Genomic DNA, 18267 nt, shown 5'->3' with positions numbered 1-18267 from the left:
AAGTTTGACAATGATATATGTAGGAGTCACGCTGTTGGGCGGTCGGTCGATTGGTTGGTCGGTTGATTGGTTTGTTTGTTTGTCCTAATCAAATGTTTAAAGTTTGTTGAGCGACTTCATTCGTCAAGCTATTGAATCGAAACTTGGAATATGTATTTCCCTTTAAAGTGAAGATGTGCAAGACACTTTTTCATGAGCAGTGATCCACACGTTCTTGAGTTATTTAGCCTTGATAGTGAACCTATTATGGCAAACGTATACAATTTTCTCCGTTTGTGAAGTGATCTTTTTCCATATTTCTCAAGCGATATAATTGAAACTTGAAATATGGCCATAACATGAAGTGTATATTGTTCAAGACACAATTTTGTTTGCTGTTTCAAAGTGGTGAGAGGGTATGTTAAGTCATGTTTGTGACAAAGCTGTAGTTTATATACGTAAAATGCATCACGTTTAACGATCATGAAGTTTAAACTTAATTAGTTTTAACCCAATTCCAAATCATGGAACAATTGTTAAGAGTTTAATGGGCAGATATATTGACTTTAATTTAACATAAATGAAATAATGCATATTGCCACTTTTAACCTAAACGTGTTTTTAAATAAACCTTGTAAAACTTTACTTGCAAATTATCTGATAACCTGTGTACTTATTATATTATGCTTGCAAAAACTGTGCATATTTGTTTTAAATGAGACACTCCATACATATATATCAGCACATGTAATTTAATCATGAATAAGGCACAATTCTTATATTGGGAGATTAATCTCCAAGTATAAACATGCTTGACATTGATGTCAATAGATGCTACAAAGTGGTTCATTTCTGCACGATTCTACACATCCATGTTCTCAACAAGATATTGTTCCCAAACAGTCGATACTTACAGATAATTCTTACTCACTTTAAGATCAAAACCGTTGGTGGATACCGTAATCCTGACAAGTAAACAAAGATGAGAAGCTATTTATCATACGTGATATGGAGAATCCTCAGTTAATCTGCACTAATCGGAGCAAATTATCAGCTACATTTGTTCGAGTCGGACAGAAACCAACGCGTTTATCTTGTAATCTAAAAGTGCTCAGTTTAAAAATTATTATAGGGCGGTTAGCTGCATTGCTTGTAAAACTTGGTTGACAAATTAAATTGTTGCAAAATTTTGCCTAGATCTTCGACTTCAATCTGAAAAAGCCATATATACATGAACATAATAATCTGCAATTATGTCGTGTGTGTTTCTTTCACCATAGTAATACTGTATTCGAATAGTAAAGCTTAATGCGAGTGAACTCGTTTATATTCGAGGGTGAAGATAGCTTACTCATAGCCCTATACTGCTTGATAACCCAAGCTAAAATAAGTCTTAGCTTGCTGATTCAAGCCGAAATAGGTCACAGTTTGCAACTTCGATGATACTCGTGTCACAGTACAGAATGCATGCTTAAATATACGTAGTACATTTGAAAAAAGAGTCTTGCTAAACTTTAATTAGTACTTATAAAACAAAGTGAAACGAATTTTGTTTGAAGAAAAAAAATGTGTCTGTTCAAAAGCGCTTGGTGCGATATATATGTTTACTTATTTTGCGTGTGTACTTAATCCATTAACTCTTAAGGCTTCTAGCGCAATCGCTTGTATAATTCTATTTTTTCAATTAATTATAGCAAATTGTTCGTTATTCTACCGATTACAATGCGTTTTTTTTTCAGTAACGTGTACATCTAAATCATTTTTTTCCAAGTGTGTTTGGAATTGGATTAAAGGTAGATCCAAAAGTGTGCTTCTGCTCGTTGGCGCTGTTCGGCAAATGTTGCTGTAATTTCACCCGACTTATATTTTAAGTTGTGTCCAAAAATTACATCCTTGCTTAAAATTAATCCCTGAGTCAGACAAAAAAAATGTGATAAAAGTCATAAAACTTATCCTCGGCGGTAAAACAATTTGGCCGCCTGTGAGAAGTTTGTTTGAAAAGCTCTCCAAAAACAAGGATATTGTCATTAAGTGTGGAAAATCTTAACTCTGCACAAATTTAAAGACAAATATCCCCATCAAGTGATTTCTACTGATAGCATGTTTCTGATTTCTTCGCCAAGCTGTTTGTTTTTACTGCTGATGTGTGCACAATGATTTTATCTTATCTGAGTACACATTGCTCACGAAGACCTTTTGTGACAATATTGTGTGCGTCGTCTGTTCGATATCATGTACCATATTAACACTTCAGAGCGAACATGGATTGCTCAATTTTCACGAAACTTTTTCAGTACATTTGTCGCAATGATATTCCGGACAACGTCACTAGGTCAGATTAAAAAAGGGGTTTGTGAAAACTCTAGAAGAAACATGTGTTACACAATCTTCATGAAGCGTATCAGCAGAGTGTTTGGAAACGATATTTGTTCGTTAAAAACATGGCTGTCTGCGGGAGGGGGGTAGCAGCTGTTATAACATGGGTATAGTCAAACCTTGTGACACTCTAGAAGTCTGATGTATTGCACAATCATTATGAGACTTGCATAGAACCTTTTTGTTCAAATGATATAACAGCATAGTTTGAAAATGGCCCTTGTCCTTTTAAAAACATGGACGCCGTTGGGTAGGGCAGTTTTCGTACGTGGCTATAGTGTAACAAGGAGGTGAGGCAGTTGTTCGAGGCTATAGTGATATATTGTGGACGCACTAGAAGACGATCATCATTAATTTCAATCAGAACATTTTTTAATGGTATCTCGGCTGAGTTTGTAAATGACTCCGGTCTGGTTTTTCTTCTTTTGCGTCTTGGAAACCATGTAAACACTTAAAAACACATATCATTTTGTCCGATGATCATTAAACTTGCTCAGAACATTAGTTCTAATGATTTCGAGGTCGAGTATGAAATAAGTTCCGGTCCATTAAACAACACGCTTAGCGGTTCTACTGACCTATTGTGTAGACAGCGATGTTTCAACAAAAGGGATTAAAATGTGCGAAAGCGACTCTTTGCGTATAATGGAGCGTGTCTGTCAAAATCGTCAATACTATGCGTATCTTTGGAAATTTATGAAATTCTACGCTGGATTATAGTGTGCAATCGATAATTGCCGGGCGTAAAATCGGATGATTGATAACGATAGCGGAAGTGGCAAATGCGCGGTTATTTTCGGGTACTATTTTTTTCAGAGATCTTTTTTTTACAAGATGAAAAAAGTAGGGTCGGGACCAAAATCGTAGGTAGGGTCGGGTTACCCAAAACACGCTTTTTTTGGCCTAGTTGAAACTTCTACATCTTCAGAGTCTAACTCTATATATCGCAAAGTGTAAGATATTGCTACTGCAATAAATGATGTAACCATTTTTGACAGATTGGCAAGTGTCCCAAATGGTGATCTTGTAGCCATTGGGGCTCGAAATCATAGAAAAAAGGTTGTTTGACTAAATACTACCAGTGTAATACTTATGCATTTTCCGGGCTGATACCCAATAAGGCCACTTCTGAAAACCAAAAAAGTTCATACACAATAATTGATGAGATAATTTAAAATAAATTTGAGCATTCTATTGTTGTTTATAAAAAGGTGTTCTTCTTTCCTACAGTAAAAAAAACGTTTTGTTGAAATTTCTGAACCAGAAGGATGTTCAAAAGATGCAAACTATTATAAAAGTTCCAATTTTAAAAGGTTGTTTGAAAAATTATGGCCAGAGGTATCCTTTATTCATCAGCATGAAAAGCCTGATCTAGTTTGTTCGTCTAGTTTAACTATTAATGATGCTGTCAGAAAGTCGAAGGAGATGGAACAAGTCATTCAAGATGACAATGAGTGTTCATACGATGCACTACCAGAGTCAGAGGACGACACCGATGAAGCTGTAGTTCATAAGGCGATGGGTATTTTGAGAAGACGAATTATAGAGAATAATCCTAAATTTGATGACTTCTTTTACGCTCCAGAAGAAATCAAATTGTCAGATCAGAAGCAGTTTGTGAAGTCTCTTCTTTACAAGGCAGTGTGTTGGTTACATGACAAAAATGTTACAAGGAAGCTTCTGAGGGGACCATTACAAGATGTCTAGCTGTTGCTTGTGACCTTACTACACTTGTCACGTAAAACCCATCCCCTAAACACCTGGGCTTAGGGATACACCTCACAACGAGTTTGGCAGCCGCCATCTGATTGAAGATATGTACTCTCTTGTTTATTCCATCTCATATCCAGATCTTCGGTTATTCTTGACATCAGCAGCCCAACAGAACATTGCACCACACAAAATAACAGACTCTGGTGGTATTGTACCAGACAATATACTACCTAGAGACCAAAGGGGGAAGCTTGTAGTGGCAGCTGCTGATAACTGGAATCTGAATGAGCGAACAGTTTCACGATGGTAAAAGGAAGACTCATGCGATGTCAAGCATGTTGGTCAGCAGTGCGCAAGCCGAGTCAACGAGGATTTCACGACTTCCGAAAGCAACAAGTAGGACGTTTGACAGTCAGTCACTTCCTGGTTTACAGGAGTTGTTTTTCAGTGTTTGTAACTTGAAAACATAATTTGTTATTTGCATCATTTGTATTAGTTAATACATTGTAAAACCTCATATATTACAACATTTGTAAATAACGTTTATGAGTCTGTATCAAGCACTAACACCTGGTTAGATTTGATAGTTGAATAAATATGATACATGGAACACTGCATAGCTGTTCTTTACATTTGCCTTGATAAGTCTTAAAGTATTTATTAAAGATTAAAAGCAAACTTATTAAACTTGATGGTTATAATGCCAAATGACTTTCCACGAACCAGGAAAATGGCCACATATCGTATGTAGTCTTTGTTACCATGGTTACCAACACAATTTTAGGCATTTACTTTTGTTTAAAATGAAGCTTGTAAATGTGGCTATATAATAAAGAGGTTAGTTATCACAGCAAATGTAAAGCATTTGAATTAAAAAAGAAAATGATATGTCAATACTCAAATTTTCGTTTGTTTTTCCATTTTGACCATGAAATGACCTTGACCTTGACCTTTCGTGACCTTGGTGATCTGTTTGGTAGAAGCCCTATATCCATGGATTACTTTTATCAGATATTAAAGTCAGTACATATATGTGTTAAATAGACGTATTCAATTCATCTTTATTAGTAATTGAATCATAAAACGGCGGCCATCTTGGACGCCATCTTGGATTTCTAAACCCTCCAGCACTTTCCAGAAAAACGACATCTTGTTCTGAAATCTACAGACCCTGACGAACATTTTTGTATAGTAAACCCTCTGTTTATAAGTTGTGGCCAGTAAGTTGTTATAAAGCTTAACAAATTTGCAGCAATATTATGTTGTATTCGTTTCAGATGCCAAACAAACTCATGATTTCCGTTGGAATTGTTACTCATCATTTAAAAACCCATGAAAACCCCTTTTGCCATTATTGTAATAAACCTATCGAGTTACAAAAAATGTGTCCATATTCATGCAATTTTCAAACACCTAGATGTTTCGGATATAGTTTCAATGCATTTTAAAACACCGTGAGCGAAAAAAAAATACATTTTATTTATAGTTATCAGAGGCTGTAATTCGCTCCAAATACGTCTAGGTTTTGGAATCTTTTGATTAGCAAATAATGAGCATGTTACAAGATTTTGATACGTACTTCGTTAGCATTCATATAACTATCAATATTATAGCATATAAGTACAAATGCGAGAGAAAAGTTATAAATGAAAGGCATATTCGTTGAATGTGTGTTTTTGTAATATGCCGATGGAAACAAATAAGAATCTCATCTCTTATCGGCTTCCGAGTCCAAACGTGCTGAAAAAAAACGCTGAGGGGCATGAAATACCGCTCGGAACAATTTAAGATTTCAAAGCGTATAAATTTCACCCAAGCTATAACATGATATTAGAATGCATAAAGCTAAACAATACAAATATTGTCACTAGGACTCAATGGGAAAAAGACAAATACTTGAAAAATGTCCCTGTTCCTTCAGATTATGACACTTTTGGCACCTAAGGCCACACATAGAACAAGAAAGCCACAGATATACACACAGAAAGAATGGTTCCTCTGCCTCTATCCCGAATGATCACTTATATGCTGCTGTTCGTCGTGATCAAAGAGATCGTGATGAAAGAAGTGGCTTCAAATATGAAAATAGTACATACCTTTATTCACTTGTGTGAATTAATACATACATTAAAATCACAAACCCTTTTGCTGTTTAAATAATGGATATGATCCTTTAAACCAGGAACAAGACTAGGCAATACACGTGTTGAGGAAAGTACCGCTGCCATTATTTACAAAGGTATTTCTTAGGCCAAACTTGCCAAAACGATTGTGCTTTTTTAACAAGCATACAAATGCCAACATAGTTGCTACATGACCGGCCAATAAATTAAATGATGAAAAACTTATAGTAAAGTATGTATATTAAGTTGAATAACTGCAGTAAACATACATAACGAATCATGTATATAAACATATATACATATAATCATTAACCTTAAAGCGGCCTTTTCACGTTTTAGTAAATTGACAAAATTTAAAAACAAATTGTTTCAGATTCGCAAATTTTCGTTTTAGTTATGATATTTGTGAAGGAATAGTAATACTGAACATTTACAATTCTCTAAAAAAATCCATTATATGCATCTTTTGACGATTTGAAAACCTGAAAATTATAAAGAATTGCAACGCGAAACGATTGAATAATTTGGAAGGTTCTGTTGCTGTCGTTATATTTTGGGAAACTACGCGGATCGCTTATATAGCAAGACTTTTTACTCTAGGACTCCAGGGATCAGTGGTTCGAGCCCAGTTTATGGTTACTTTTTTCCTTTTTTAAAATTGTATTCTTGTATTTTAACTGGAGATTTTAAGGTCCATTTTTTTAATTTATAAATATAATGCATTTAATTACAAGCTTCGATACTTGCAAAAATGTGTGAAAAGGCCACTTTAAATGTTGATCCATGCGTGTTATTCAGCAACGTATTTTTTTAATTACACTTTTAATAAATTGAGATAAAATTTTGAGCAGTTATTAATTGTCTGAATAAATTAATATATCGAACTACGTGTTACTGAATACTATAATGGTAGTATAACGGTGTGATACCATAAACATTTATTAAGCTATCGAAACGTATCATTCACTAAGTCTCTGATAACACACACACACGTTTCCTTATAAATCTTTATACACTAATGTTCATATCAAACTTAAAAAAAAAATATTTATAACAACACGGATTTTCGTGAATGATGCACTTAACTCCGGTAGAGGGAAGATACAAATTTCGAAAGAGATGTTTATTTAACTTCAATTACTCAGTTACAAATGTATTTAGGCTTTTATGGCAATAATTATGAACATATTTCGAATTTACTAAATCAAAGCATGTGATTTATACCACAAATGTGTATTATACATCATCACATTACGTTTATTGAATATTAACTATTCCAAAATTGTGTTTTGTTTTTGAAATTTACCAATATATATGAACTTCAATTTCTTAAAGCATCGATATCACTTATAGAACCCAGCAAGCATTTATGCAATGCACCTGATAAATCTTGTTAATGACATTGCGTTCAGACGAAACTTGCATAATCTGCACATCCAATGTGGTCTGATAACCAGTGACGCGCCATGTTTACATTACATGAAGTACATAGCAAACGCGTTGTAGTTAAATCCATTTATGCCTAGTGGACTCTCCCATCCTTCTTAATTGGATCAATTTGTTTCCAAAATGAGGGATGTCTAGTATATTAAGTTCTATATTTAGAATATTTATTACATAAATTCCTTCAAGCAAACAGGGTATACACAGATGAAACGCCGCATCATGCGGGGTCTCATCTGGGTCTACGCTGTTTGCCAAGGCCTTTTTTAAGACGCTAGGCATAAATAGGTTGATCCTGTATCGTATCAATTGAGATCGTAAAAAGATTCGTCAAAAAATACATATTGGTGTCAAATTTAAAGTAAATTGTTTAGCTTTGTAATCTCTTTCAACTCACCTGACAGAATGTAATGTTCTTTATTTTATATCATGTTGTTACATGATGTTACAAACTAGCATCTGTAATTTAATATTGCTACATGGGATCGACAATGACTCGAATAGCAGCGTTTCTATTTTGTTCAAACAAGAAAGTACAATTTTCGATGAAAGTTTGACCGTGTGGTTTCCATGATAATCCAATAAAGTTTTAAACTGTCAATTTACACACACTAGTTATTGAAAGCTATTCACTTGAAGTTGAACACTAGAACCACTATGTCTCCAAATCAGGCCACCAAGCTACTAGGTATGTGCCTTAATTGCACATATTTTGTGTTTGATGGTAATTTCTACCAACAGATACATGGCGCCGCTATGGGATCTCCGGTTTCGCCGATAGTGTGCAACTTATACATGGAGCATTTTGAGGAACGGGCTCTCCGCACAGCCCCACACCCACCAGGCTGGTGGTTCCGCTACGTTGACGACATCCACACAAAACAGAAGATTGAACATGTCGAGGAGTTCACAGAGCACATCAACTTCATTGACCCCGACATTAAGTTCACGATGGAAAAAGAAGAGAGCGGGTCACTAGCTTTCTTTGGCACCAATACAATCAGAAAACCGGACGGAAGCTTAAAAATCAATATCTACACAAAACTGACACATACAGACCAATATCTAGATTTCAACTCCCACCATCCGAATGAACACAAACTATCAGTAGTAAGAACACTTTTTTGGCAGAGCTAAATCAATAATAACAGAAGAACAGGATTTAAATAATGAAATGCAGCATGTCAGCCAGGCTTTGAAGAAGTGCCACTATCCGGAATGGACAGTGAAGAAAGGAAGGGGACAGACTAGCAAACCCAAGTCCGGTTCGGAGAGCAAAAGAGTACCAGGGCAAGCAAACTCTAAGGGCAACATTGTCCTTCCATATGTTCAAGGTACCTCTGAACAGCTGAAGCGGGCCTTCCTTAAACATAACGTCAGCGTATCCTTTAAGCCACATAAAACTCTTAGACAATTACTAGTTCACCCTAAGGACAAACCAGACAAGGAAGACATATGCGGACTTATCTACCATATCAAATGTGATGGCCATCCAAAGGACCAGTGTTCAATGGACTATATTTGTGAAACCGAACGAAATTTAAAAGCACGATTCATAAAACACAGGAGACCGAGTTCAACATCATCTGAGGTCTCAAGACATATACATGATGGTAAACCGGGCCACGCGATCACAATGGAAAATGTTAGGATTCTGGACCGTGAGCCATCGTGGTTCGAGAGAGGGGTCAAGGAGGCTATTTACATCTGTGCACTAAAACCGGCTCTAAACAAGGACGGGGGCCGCTACCAACTCTCGCACACCTGGGACCATACGTAAACATCGCTCACCCCGACAATAAGCGGTGTTTACGTTCCCCAACATTCATTCTGCTGATGAAGTCCGTAGCACACGGACGAAAGCTTCAGGTATAGCTTTCAATAACAAGTGTGTGTAAGTTGACAGTTTAAAACTTTATTGGATTAAGAATGTACAAAATGAACGTTTGAAAGCAAGTTCGTAAGTCCTCGTAAAATTGCAAAAAAACAATATATATGAATTGTATTGTTTTGAAACAGTAGTTTGTATTGTGTTTTGGTAGCATGATATGCCAATGTTACATGCGGTGCAACATATTAATTATATTGAATAAAGATAACAAAAACCATCCGATCTCATGCTATTAGTTTATAATAACTGGCATTTTAAAGGATAATCCTTTAAAAAAAAACAGGGATTTTCTTTTCAACGTCAGCCTACCAGTGCAGTTTTATCGATTTACAAACGCTGTTGAAGCAAAATATATTTTTTTCCATAGACGAAAAACAAACTGTGTATTAATTATACCATATTTGGTGCAATTAATAAGCTGCACTCCACTTTTAAGGTGAACGATTTTACTTTAAATTATCGACTGGTACTAAAATAGGATTTCATATTGCGAATTGGCTTATCAACCACGACATGTGCAAGATCATATTTTTTGATTGACAGCTGAGTTTAATCGATATCGATAACGATTTTACCATCATGTTGATGTGCGATTTTGTTTAAATTATGTTTGCTAAGGATTTAATCGTTGTTGGATGCTTGGGGTTTCGGATTTGTTTACAAGCGTCTTTGACAAATTATTTCATCATTGATTTATATTATCTATATTGAACGAACACATGTACATGTAATGTAAAGTATTATACAAACAAAAACACTTAAACATCGAATCAATACAAAGTGCCGGTGAAATCTATTTCAAACCAGCCAATTATCAAAGTAAAAACGGCAGTCCTATCGATTTGCTAATCTTTGTTCAATATATAGAATGTATTAAATATATATGGTGTATAATTCAAACTGAAACACGTCTTGTCCACTAATTGAGGTAAACAACAACAACATTAACATGTATTCAACATTAAAACTTATGCAGGCTTATAACCTACATTATATATACATTATACAATTAATAAGTAATGGTAGAAGATAGAGATTGCACGATAGTTTTATGAACTGGTTAACATGGTAAGCTATGAAGGAATAAATAATTGAAACTAATATTGCAACTGCACATCTTATATTCACTAGTTTACTTACAGGACATACTATTAGAATACTTTGCAACAGGAGGAGGAAAATATTGATACTGATTTTTTTTTAAAACGATAATTGTTTACGTGAACTATTTACAGTAGATACAAATTTACATTATTAAAAAATTTTATGTATGTGGAACTTAATTTGAAATGGATTATTCAAGTTTGTATTAATGACTTACTGTACTTGCAGTTTGAAAAGTCAAGTAAATCAAGAAACGGCCGGTTTCATCCTATCATTATACAGTTGTTTTATTAATGACCTGAAACATGAATAAAAACTGAATACACACTATGGGTAAATGCTCAATGGGTGAATGTGTGTGACATCCAATGACCTGAAACATGAGTAAAAACTGAATACACACTATGGGTAAATGCTCAATGGGTGAATGTGTGTGACATCCTTAACTTATACACATTCATAGCATACATCAATTGTTCATTTATAAGACTTATTATGTATAATTCATATCCTGACATACATGCATGCATGCGTACAAATATACAACTTAATATAAATATTTACACATAATGATGAACATAATCTTTGTGATTAAACGGTCTTTAGTCACTTGAGTTCTGTTAAGTTCAATCCTATGTTTGGTTTCATTTATTTGTTGCGAACACCATAGTAGAATAAAAAGTTAACAAATGCAAAATAAGAACAAATTATTGAAGGTAATCTGTTGGTTTTATCGTCAATTTTACAGATATACACAGTCGTGCTAACGCCTTAATAACCGGTTAAATATAGGAATTACGAATCAAGATGTTGTCTTAAGTTATTTGCTTCGTTAATAAATTTCGCGACACTTATCATTCCTGTTTTACTTTCGCTGGACAATAATCTTGAACATTTATGAATTGTTTCCATCTGCAAAAGAGCGATATTTACAATTGTTTTCGAAGGTGTGCATAGATTGGACATACTAGTAGTTCAAGATAAACTGATGATAAGCGGAACTTACTTAGCGCGATCCTATATTTGATTTCATTTATTTGGACTAATAATGGTTCAAACGCAAAACTGTGTTTGAACAGGCAATACAATGACATTTATGGGGGAATTTCTACTTCGTGATGCCATGTTTGGGTATAAATATCCAGCATCCTTTGTTTACAAGATTGTTACTGTACGTCATTTTGTTTTGGATTTACCACAGCTTAGACATTTCAATGTCTTCTAAAATGTTTTTTTTACGTGAACAGCCCAATTTAAATTGTTAAATTGTCTTTATTACCGTTATTTTCATGGTTTTATAACATTTTAAATGTCAGTTGGATCACGCTGCTTTCATTTGACGATATCAGTTTAAGCCAGTTCTTGACGATATTTATTTTTTGTATTTCTTTGAATGGAATTCTTCCTTATTCAACGTGCAAATCACTAAGATTAGTTGACTGATTTCCCTTTTGCATTTCCGCAAGAATTTCGTGAGCACGAAGTGTAACGACTGTCGATGCCGTTACAAACATAAATGCAGCCTATATGCAAACTGTAAAACTTTTATAAAAATCAGTACGCGACGGTAATGCATGCCCCTTTCAAATTTCAGTTATTATTATACGTTATATTATTACCATTTTTAAAACACGTATTGCCATTTTAGAAATTTTGCATACACACTCTAATATATCTCCGGATATATCTATTCTGAGTTTAAATGTTTGATTTATTTAAATACAACGCCAGAAAAGTCACTTTCTTTTATGCAATAGCTTCCTTGTTTAAAGAAAGTGAAAATTTCTTTACATCAACGGAAATAATAAAGCATGCATGTTTAAGAATGATTGCATGTAAACTCCTGCCGTTATAAATGCGTATTTGCTATAGCCAATCCAGACAAAACCAATCTTTACGTTGGAAGCAGGAAACGGTTTTGTAGCACTGTCAAAAATAATCTACACTACTCACATATCACTTAAGGCTCAGACAACGATCAATCATAATGATCGTTTTAATATTGTTTCAACACACTATTCTGCAAAAAGTAATCATGTTCTTGTTTAAACAGGTATTGTTTAGGGAAAAACCCTTTTCTTAAAATCAGCATAGACACATATTGAGTCATATGCTATACATAAACACCCATCAACGAGCTTCCTTATCCTAATGCTGACGTTGCCCCTCACTACAGTCAAAACAATGTCCTATGTTTTTCATTACTCTCCTTAGATATGAACACTCTTTTTTAATCAGATCTTCAAACGCGTGATTTGGACGAAAAATACAAGTTAAAGGCTGTTTTTCCAACACAAGTGATTGAACAAAAAGGTTTTCGGTTTGCGTTTACCTCTGGATTTTTAAGCATAAAATTAGTATCAAGTGTAAGTAAAATATGTCGATAACGACATTTATGTGTTATTGATTAAGGTGTTGGCGCACCTATCTTTAAAAAACAAAACTTGTTAGATTTACAGACAAACACACTTTAAACTAATATCTACGGTTTATACGCGTTTTGTTAAAAAAAAAACGCAATTAAAAACGCAAGTATCGGCTATTACACGCCATTCATGAGGAATACTGCAATAGGAATTGCGCCCCCAATATGCTTCTTATTGTTCATTAAGATTATTTCTAAATATTAATTTATTAAAATGACATCTGAACAAGTAAGGTTTTTGTTGATATACAAGATTGTTAACAAATTCAAACTGTAGTCACCGACTGTTAACGACAAAAGCAAATCAGATCACCAACAACAATAAATACACTTACATTAACATACATTTTATTAAAAATTTTGGTAATTAAGTACAATGTACAATGTGGACGTAATGGAAATATATGCCATCCTAATATACACCTGTTCTGAAATGTAACATTCGACACTCTGGTTAACTACCTTTAAATGTTAAGAGTTATCTTGCGTTTTGTTTTGATCCGTGTTGTCACGTACCATGGCGACAAAGCACTATTTAACGGCAGATTTCTTTACTGAAACCGCACCGAAATACCGAGATCCGCCGACAGCATACAATGTGAGTACCTTAAAACTATGCTTACAGTTAGTGACTAATATTTCAAAATGTATATTTTAAGTAAGTCGACAGTTGAATAGTGAAATGTTTTACCACGTTTATCAGAATAAATACATTAGTTTCAAGACATTCGGAATTCATATTTAGAATGAAATACTCTTTTTAGCGTTCTATAAGAGAACAATTAACATACATTTATCGGTTAAATTATTTATATAATGTTTGCTAAGGGATTGCAATAAAACAAATGAAAATGAAATTGTATTTATACATGGATTTGCAGTTACGCGGATAACCGATATATATTAATCCATTTATGCTTAGTGGACTCTCCCATCCTTCTAGATTGGATTAGTTTATTTCCATAATTAGGGATGTCTAGTTTATCTATTTATATATTTAGAATATTTCTTAAAGAAATCCCTTTAAGCAAACAGCGAAGACACTGATGAGACGCCGCATCATGCGGCGTCTCATCTGGGTCTACGCTGTTTGCCAAGGCCTTTTTTCTAGGCTTAAATGTTTAAGTGTGATTTATCATAATCTACATAATATATGTTTCCCATCTAGATGAAGTCCACGGTCGCAATTGCGTTCACGATTCTACTCGTGTGTTGCCTTCAAATTAAAGAATGTACAAGTATGATCATATTTATTTTTTGTTTTATTATCACACTCGTTTTATTCATCATGCACTTATTGTATACATTGTAATGTGTAAATTGATCAAAAATATTAAGTAGTGTGATTGTGAGAATTGAAATAATGTAAATTACTTTATATATTTCTGGTGACGAATTACACACAATCGATAAGCCACTTAAACCTTAATAGCTGTAAAGGATCACTCGGCTTTTACACTGTTATGGCTATTAATACGTTGGTGTTTTTAATCTATTTTATTTAACACAAACATACATTAAAAAAACAACTGTAAACTATAATGTAGACATAAATTGTAATACATGCCGGTGTTTTGTTCGCGTTTAAGAATGTTCTTTAACGAAAATATGTTGTCATTGTAGCGGCTCCTAATGCAACATCCTCTGCTACAACAGGAAGTAAGTCAAATAACGTGACCATGCACAGTTTTACAAATATCTACGTTCTAAAACTAATAGCCAAACATGTTCCGCAATATTTAATAATGAATGTTTTATGCAAACGTAAATCTTCCAGGAAATATGCACTTATCTTTATCAGCAAGTTAATTATCAAACGTGATCCTTTATTTTTGGCAGGTGGCATTAAGAAAAACCAACGAACATAAGACATGAACATTAGGAACTGCAAAAATCCAAATAGAATAAGTAGTTTGCTGTAGTCTGCTTATATACTTCATTTTAACTTAATTAAGCTTGTTTGATCAGTCATATAATTTGTACAATATTATCAATACATAATTTTATTTATATAACTCCAGACGACACAATAGCCACAACTCCAAAAACGACTAGCCTAGACAACGGTTCGGCTCGAACATCAACCGCACCGCTGACATTCATTGCCATCACTGGAGTCGTTGCTGCAAGATTATTTGCAAAGTAGTGGCAGCACGTCATGATGTATTGTGTGTCGCTTTTTAGTTAGGTTTCATATAAGCGATCTACTAAAATGAGACTGCAAATACATGCATTGACAGTGTGTGCATTCGATGTTAAGATATATCTCTTAAATGGATCCGACACATACAGTATCATTTGACATGGTATGACAAAAGCGAACGTTTTTTGAGTGTTGAATGTGTGCATGGGTCTGATGTATTTATTTGAATGTAAATAAACCCGAATGTACCATGTTTTGTGTGCCTTTGTTCAATCAGAATTTTGTTAATATTTTGTTAATAAAAGTAACAATAACAATGTTTATTCATACTTTATAGTGTCACACCAATTCTAGCATTGCATTCATATGCAAATATTACGCTGATATTTGTGTTTACAAAGTGTATAAACTGTTTCAGTTTAAAACAAAAATAATCAACCGTTCAAAATAAATCGATGCTTTTTATATGAACTAGTGTAATATTTCTTTATAAAGCAGTTCTATTTAAAGTACTAAAGTATTGCTATTTATTAAATATACATGTAATACCAGTCTATGTTTTGCTTTCAAATGTAAAACATAAGAATAACGAAGGCCGAAATTGTCTGATGCAATTTAATTGGTTGACTCGAGAAATATCTACATAGCGACATAAATATCCTGTCTATGACATTTATTTGTGTTTTTCTCTGGCCCATGTTTACCTTTCAAGTAGTATTCGCAGAACAAAACTATCGTTTTATCTCTTGAGAAACATCGTACTATAAGCGCAACATAATTAATAATATTGTGCTTTTGATAAAGCAGTTTATTCCTCGGTGCATTTATGAATGTGTTCTAATTTTTTTACACCGTACTGCGTGTCGGTTAAGCAATTTATATGATTTCCGAAAATGTAAAATGAAGCATGTGGTTTGGATTTCATATTTGAAAAATAGACGAAACTTTGTAATTGGCATAATGATTATCAATAATGCATGCATCCGCTGCCGTGAAAACCTTGAATTGAGACTCATAAAGCATTTTGCTGATAACCAAAACTCCTTCGCCCATATTGTGTACATACCTGGGTCTCTGTGTTCCAACTCACTGTAAAAGGAAAGGTAGTTTATCTGTTGACATTGCATTTAAACATGACAACGCAAAGACGCCTTCTAAATAAATTTTTTTATGATAAAGCACTTAACTCTATAACCCTTAATGTGATATTTAAAACACGGTACAAGTAAAAAATAATCATATCACTTTTGTCGATGCAATGTAATGAGTTAAACGCTTGTATTTAAAAAAAAAACAGAAATTCGCTTTGATATCACAAGTGAAAACATAAAAGTCGAATTGTCTTTAAGTACGTTTTGAATAAATAAATCCATTTGTTTCTAGCGTCTAGAAAAAAAGGCCTTGGCAATCAGCCATCATGGTCTGCGCTGTTTGCGTAAAGGAATTTCTGAAAGAAATATTCTTATATATAAATAAATATACTAGACATCCCTAATGTTGGAAAAAAATAATTCAATTGAGAAGGATGGGAGAGTACACTAGGCATAAATGGGTTAAGATGCTTATATTTGTAATGACATATATGCGCATGTCTTGCATGTAAGGGACAAATCGATATGTCTAACATGAATGATATAAAGTTAAAAAATATATACTATATTATTTGTCTTTTTTAATTGTACATATTGGAACCTTGAGGATATCTCCATATTGTAAAAGCGTATTCACAAACACTCAGTGATTTGAAAATAACGGTAATGAACAAGACTAAACTAACGAATATACACGTGTGTATAGATACGCATGTTAAAAACAGTTATAGCTACGCGATCGATTGCTTTACGCAGCGATGTGCTTTTATTTGACAATAAAGCTAAACACTTACATTGGTCAACTCAAGTATTTATTTACGACGGTCTTCTAATAAATGAACGTACTATATTATAACAATCACCAGGCGCAAGTTTGTTTGCATGACACAAGTTAAAAATCGGCGATTTATTTGCAGCAAATAACAGATTGTACTACATGTATCAGCCACTGTAAAAAACTATTACGGTCAGCTATCAAAATTAGTACCGTGTTATATAAGGCTCAACATCGTCTTTTGATAAGTATTTCATCTGAAATAAGGACTGATATACAATCTTACACTTATTTAATATAAAATGTCATTCAAGACTCCCCTTTAAAAATGCATGCAAACATTCAATGTCAAACCATGAAAGAGAGATAACTGTGTCTGTTACTATATCTCGTAACATTATTTATTGGCTTCTATCTCTGTTTCCCAATATTATACGATTATAGCTGGCCTGCCTCTATTTCATCCATGTTGCATAACTAGCCAGTAAAAAGAAGACGTTGTCACAGTAAGAGAAAGACGTGATAATGAATATCCAAGTCGATACAACTCAGACTGTTCTTTAATATTTACAGCTTTATTTAGGCCTTTCAGGTTCCCATTTTTAATTCGATTTCAGGACAAAAAATACAAAACAATGTATTCATAGATTTTAACATGTTCTGAAGGAAAATTTCAGCCAGAGAGTAATTATTTGTTTTGCTGAGTTAATTAATCGTCAACAACAACTGCAAAAACAATGAGAAATCCGTTAAAATCAAACACATGTTGACATTTTTGTATCATAATCCTCGAAAGGCAATAACAAAAACATGCACTTATAGAGCTTCACGCAACATGAAAATGAATCCACTTAATCTTACATAAAGTCAGAAACAATAGGTGTATGTCACAATTTTATCATCGAATTAAAGATAAAGATCATTCACGAATTAATATGTCAACAAATGACAATCAATTGAATAAATACTTTTGGGAAATTGGTCTTTACACATGCACAATAAATTGTATCGTTATGTATTCAAATGACTCACAAAAGTCATTAAAGTTTTCATTTGAATCGAGTAAGAGACATAGGTCATAATGTTCAAAAGTAAATAAAATTGTGATATAAGGTGCTTCATATTTAATAGACAGTGGTTAGATGGTAAACACAGACTAAACAAGGGCTTTAAGAAATATTTTTCATTGTTTTGTATGCCTTGG

At 33.7% G+C, this 18267-nt stretch overlaps 1 protein-coding gene across 1 annotated transcript; it reads left to right on the top strand.

The window, feature by feature from the left end:
- Positions 1–13500: 13500 nt before the first annotated feature.
- On the top strand, positions 13501–15514 carry LOC127842815 (uncharacterized). The gene is made up of 4 exons (XM_052372560.1): positions 13501–13652; positions 14223–14292; positions 14678–14713; positions 15076–15514. The coding sequence occupies exons 1-4, from the start codon at positions 13572–13574 to the stop codon at positions 15198–15200; spliced, it is 312 nt and encodes a 103-aa protein (XP_052228520.1). The 5' UTR covers positions 13501–13571; the 3' UTR covers positions 15201–15514.
- Positions 15515–18267: the final 2753 nt, after the last annotated feature.

This window comes from Dreissena polymorpha, chromosome 8 (assembly GCF_020536995.1).
Source record: "Dreissena polymorpha isolate Duluth1 chromosome 8, UMN_Dpol_1.0, whole genome shotgun sequence".
Classification (NCBI taxonomy): domain Eukaryota; kingdom Metazoa; phylum Mollusca; class Bivalvia; order Myida; family Dreissenidae; genus Dreissena; species Dreissena polymorpha.
The sequence above is the reverse complement of the archived record's forward strand: the minus strand, read 5'-3'. Positions and strand labels throughout refer to the sequence as shown.

What these genes read in the sequence shown, in the direction of transcription:
- LOC127842815 (XM_052372560.1), top strand. Translation starts at nt 13,572, where the DNA reads ATGGCGACAAAGCACTATTTAACGGCAGATTTCTTTACTGAAACCGCA. An exon ending in ATCCGCCGACAGCATACAAT is followed by an intron (nt 13,653 to 14,222) that starts GTGAGTACCTTA and finishes TTTCCCATCTAG; the next exon opens with ATGAAGTCCACGGTCGCAAT. An exon ending in TCAAATTAAAGAATGTACAA is followed by an intron (nt 14,293 to 14,677) that starts GTATGATCATAT and finishes TTGTCATTGTAG; the next exon opens with CGGCTCCTAATGCAACATCC.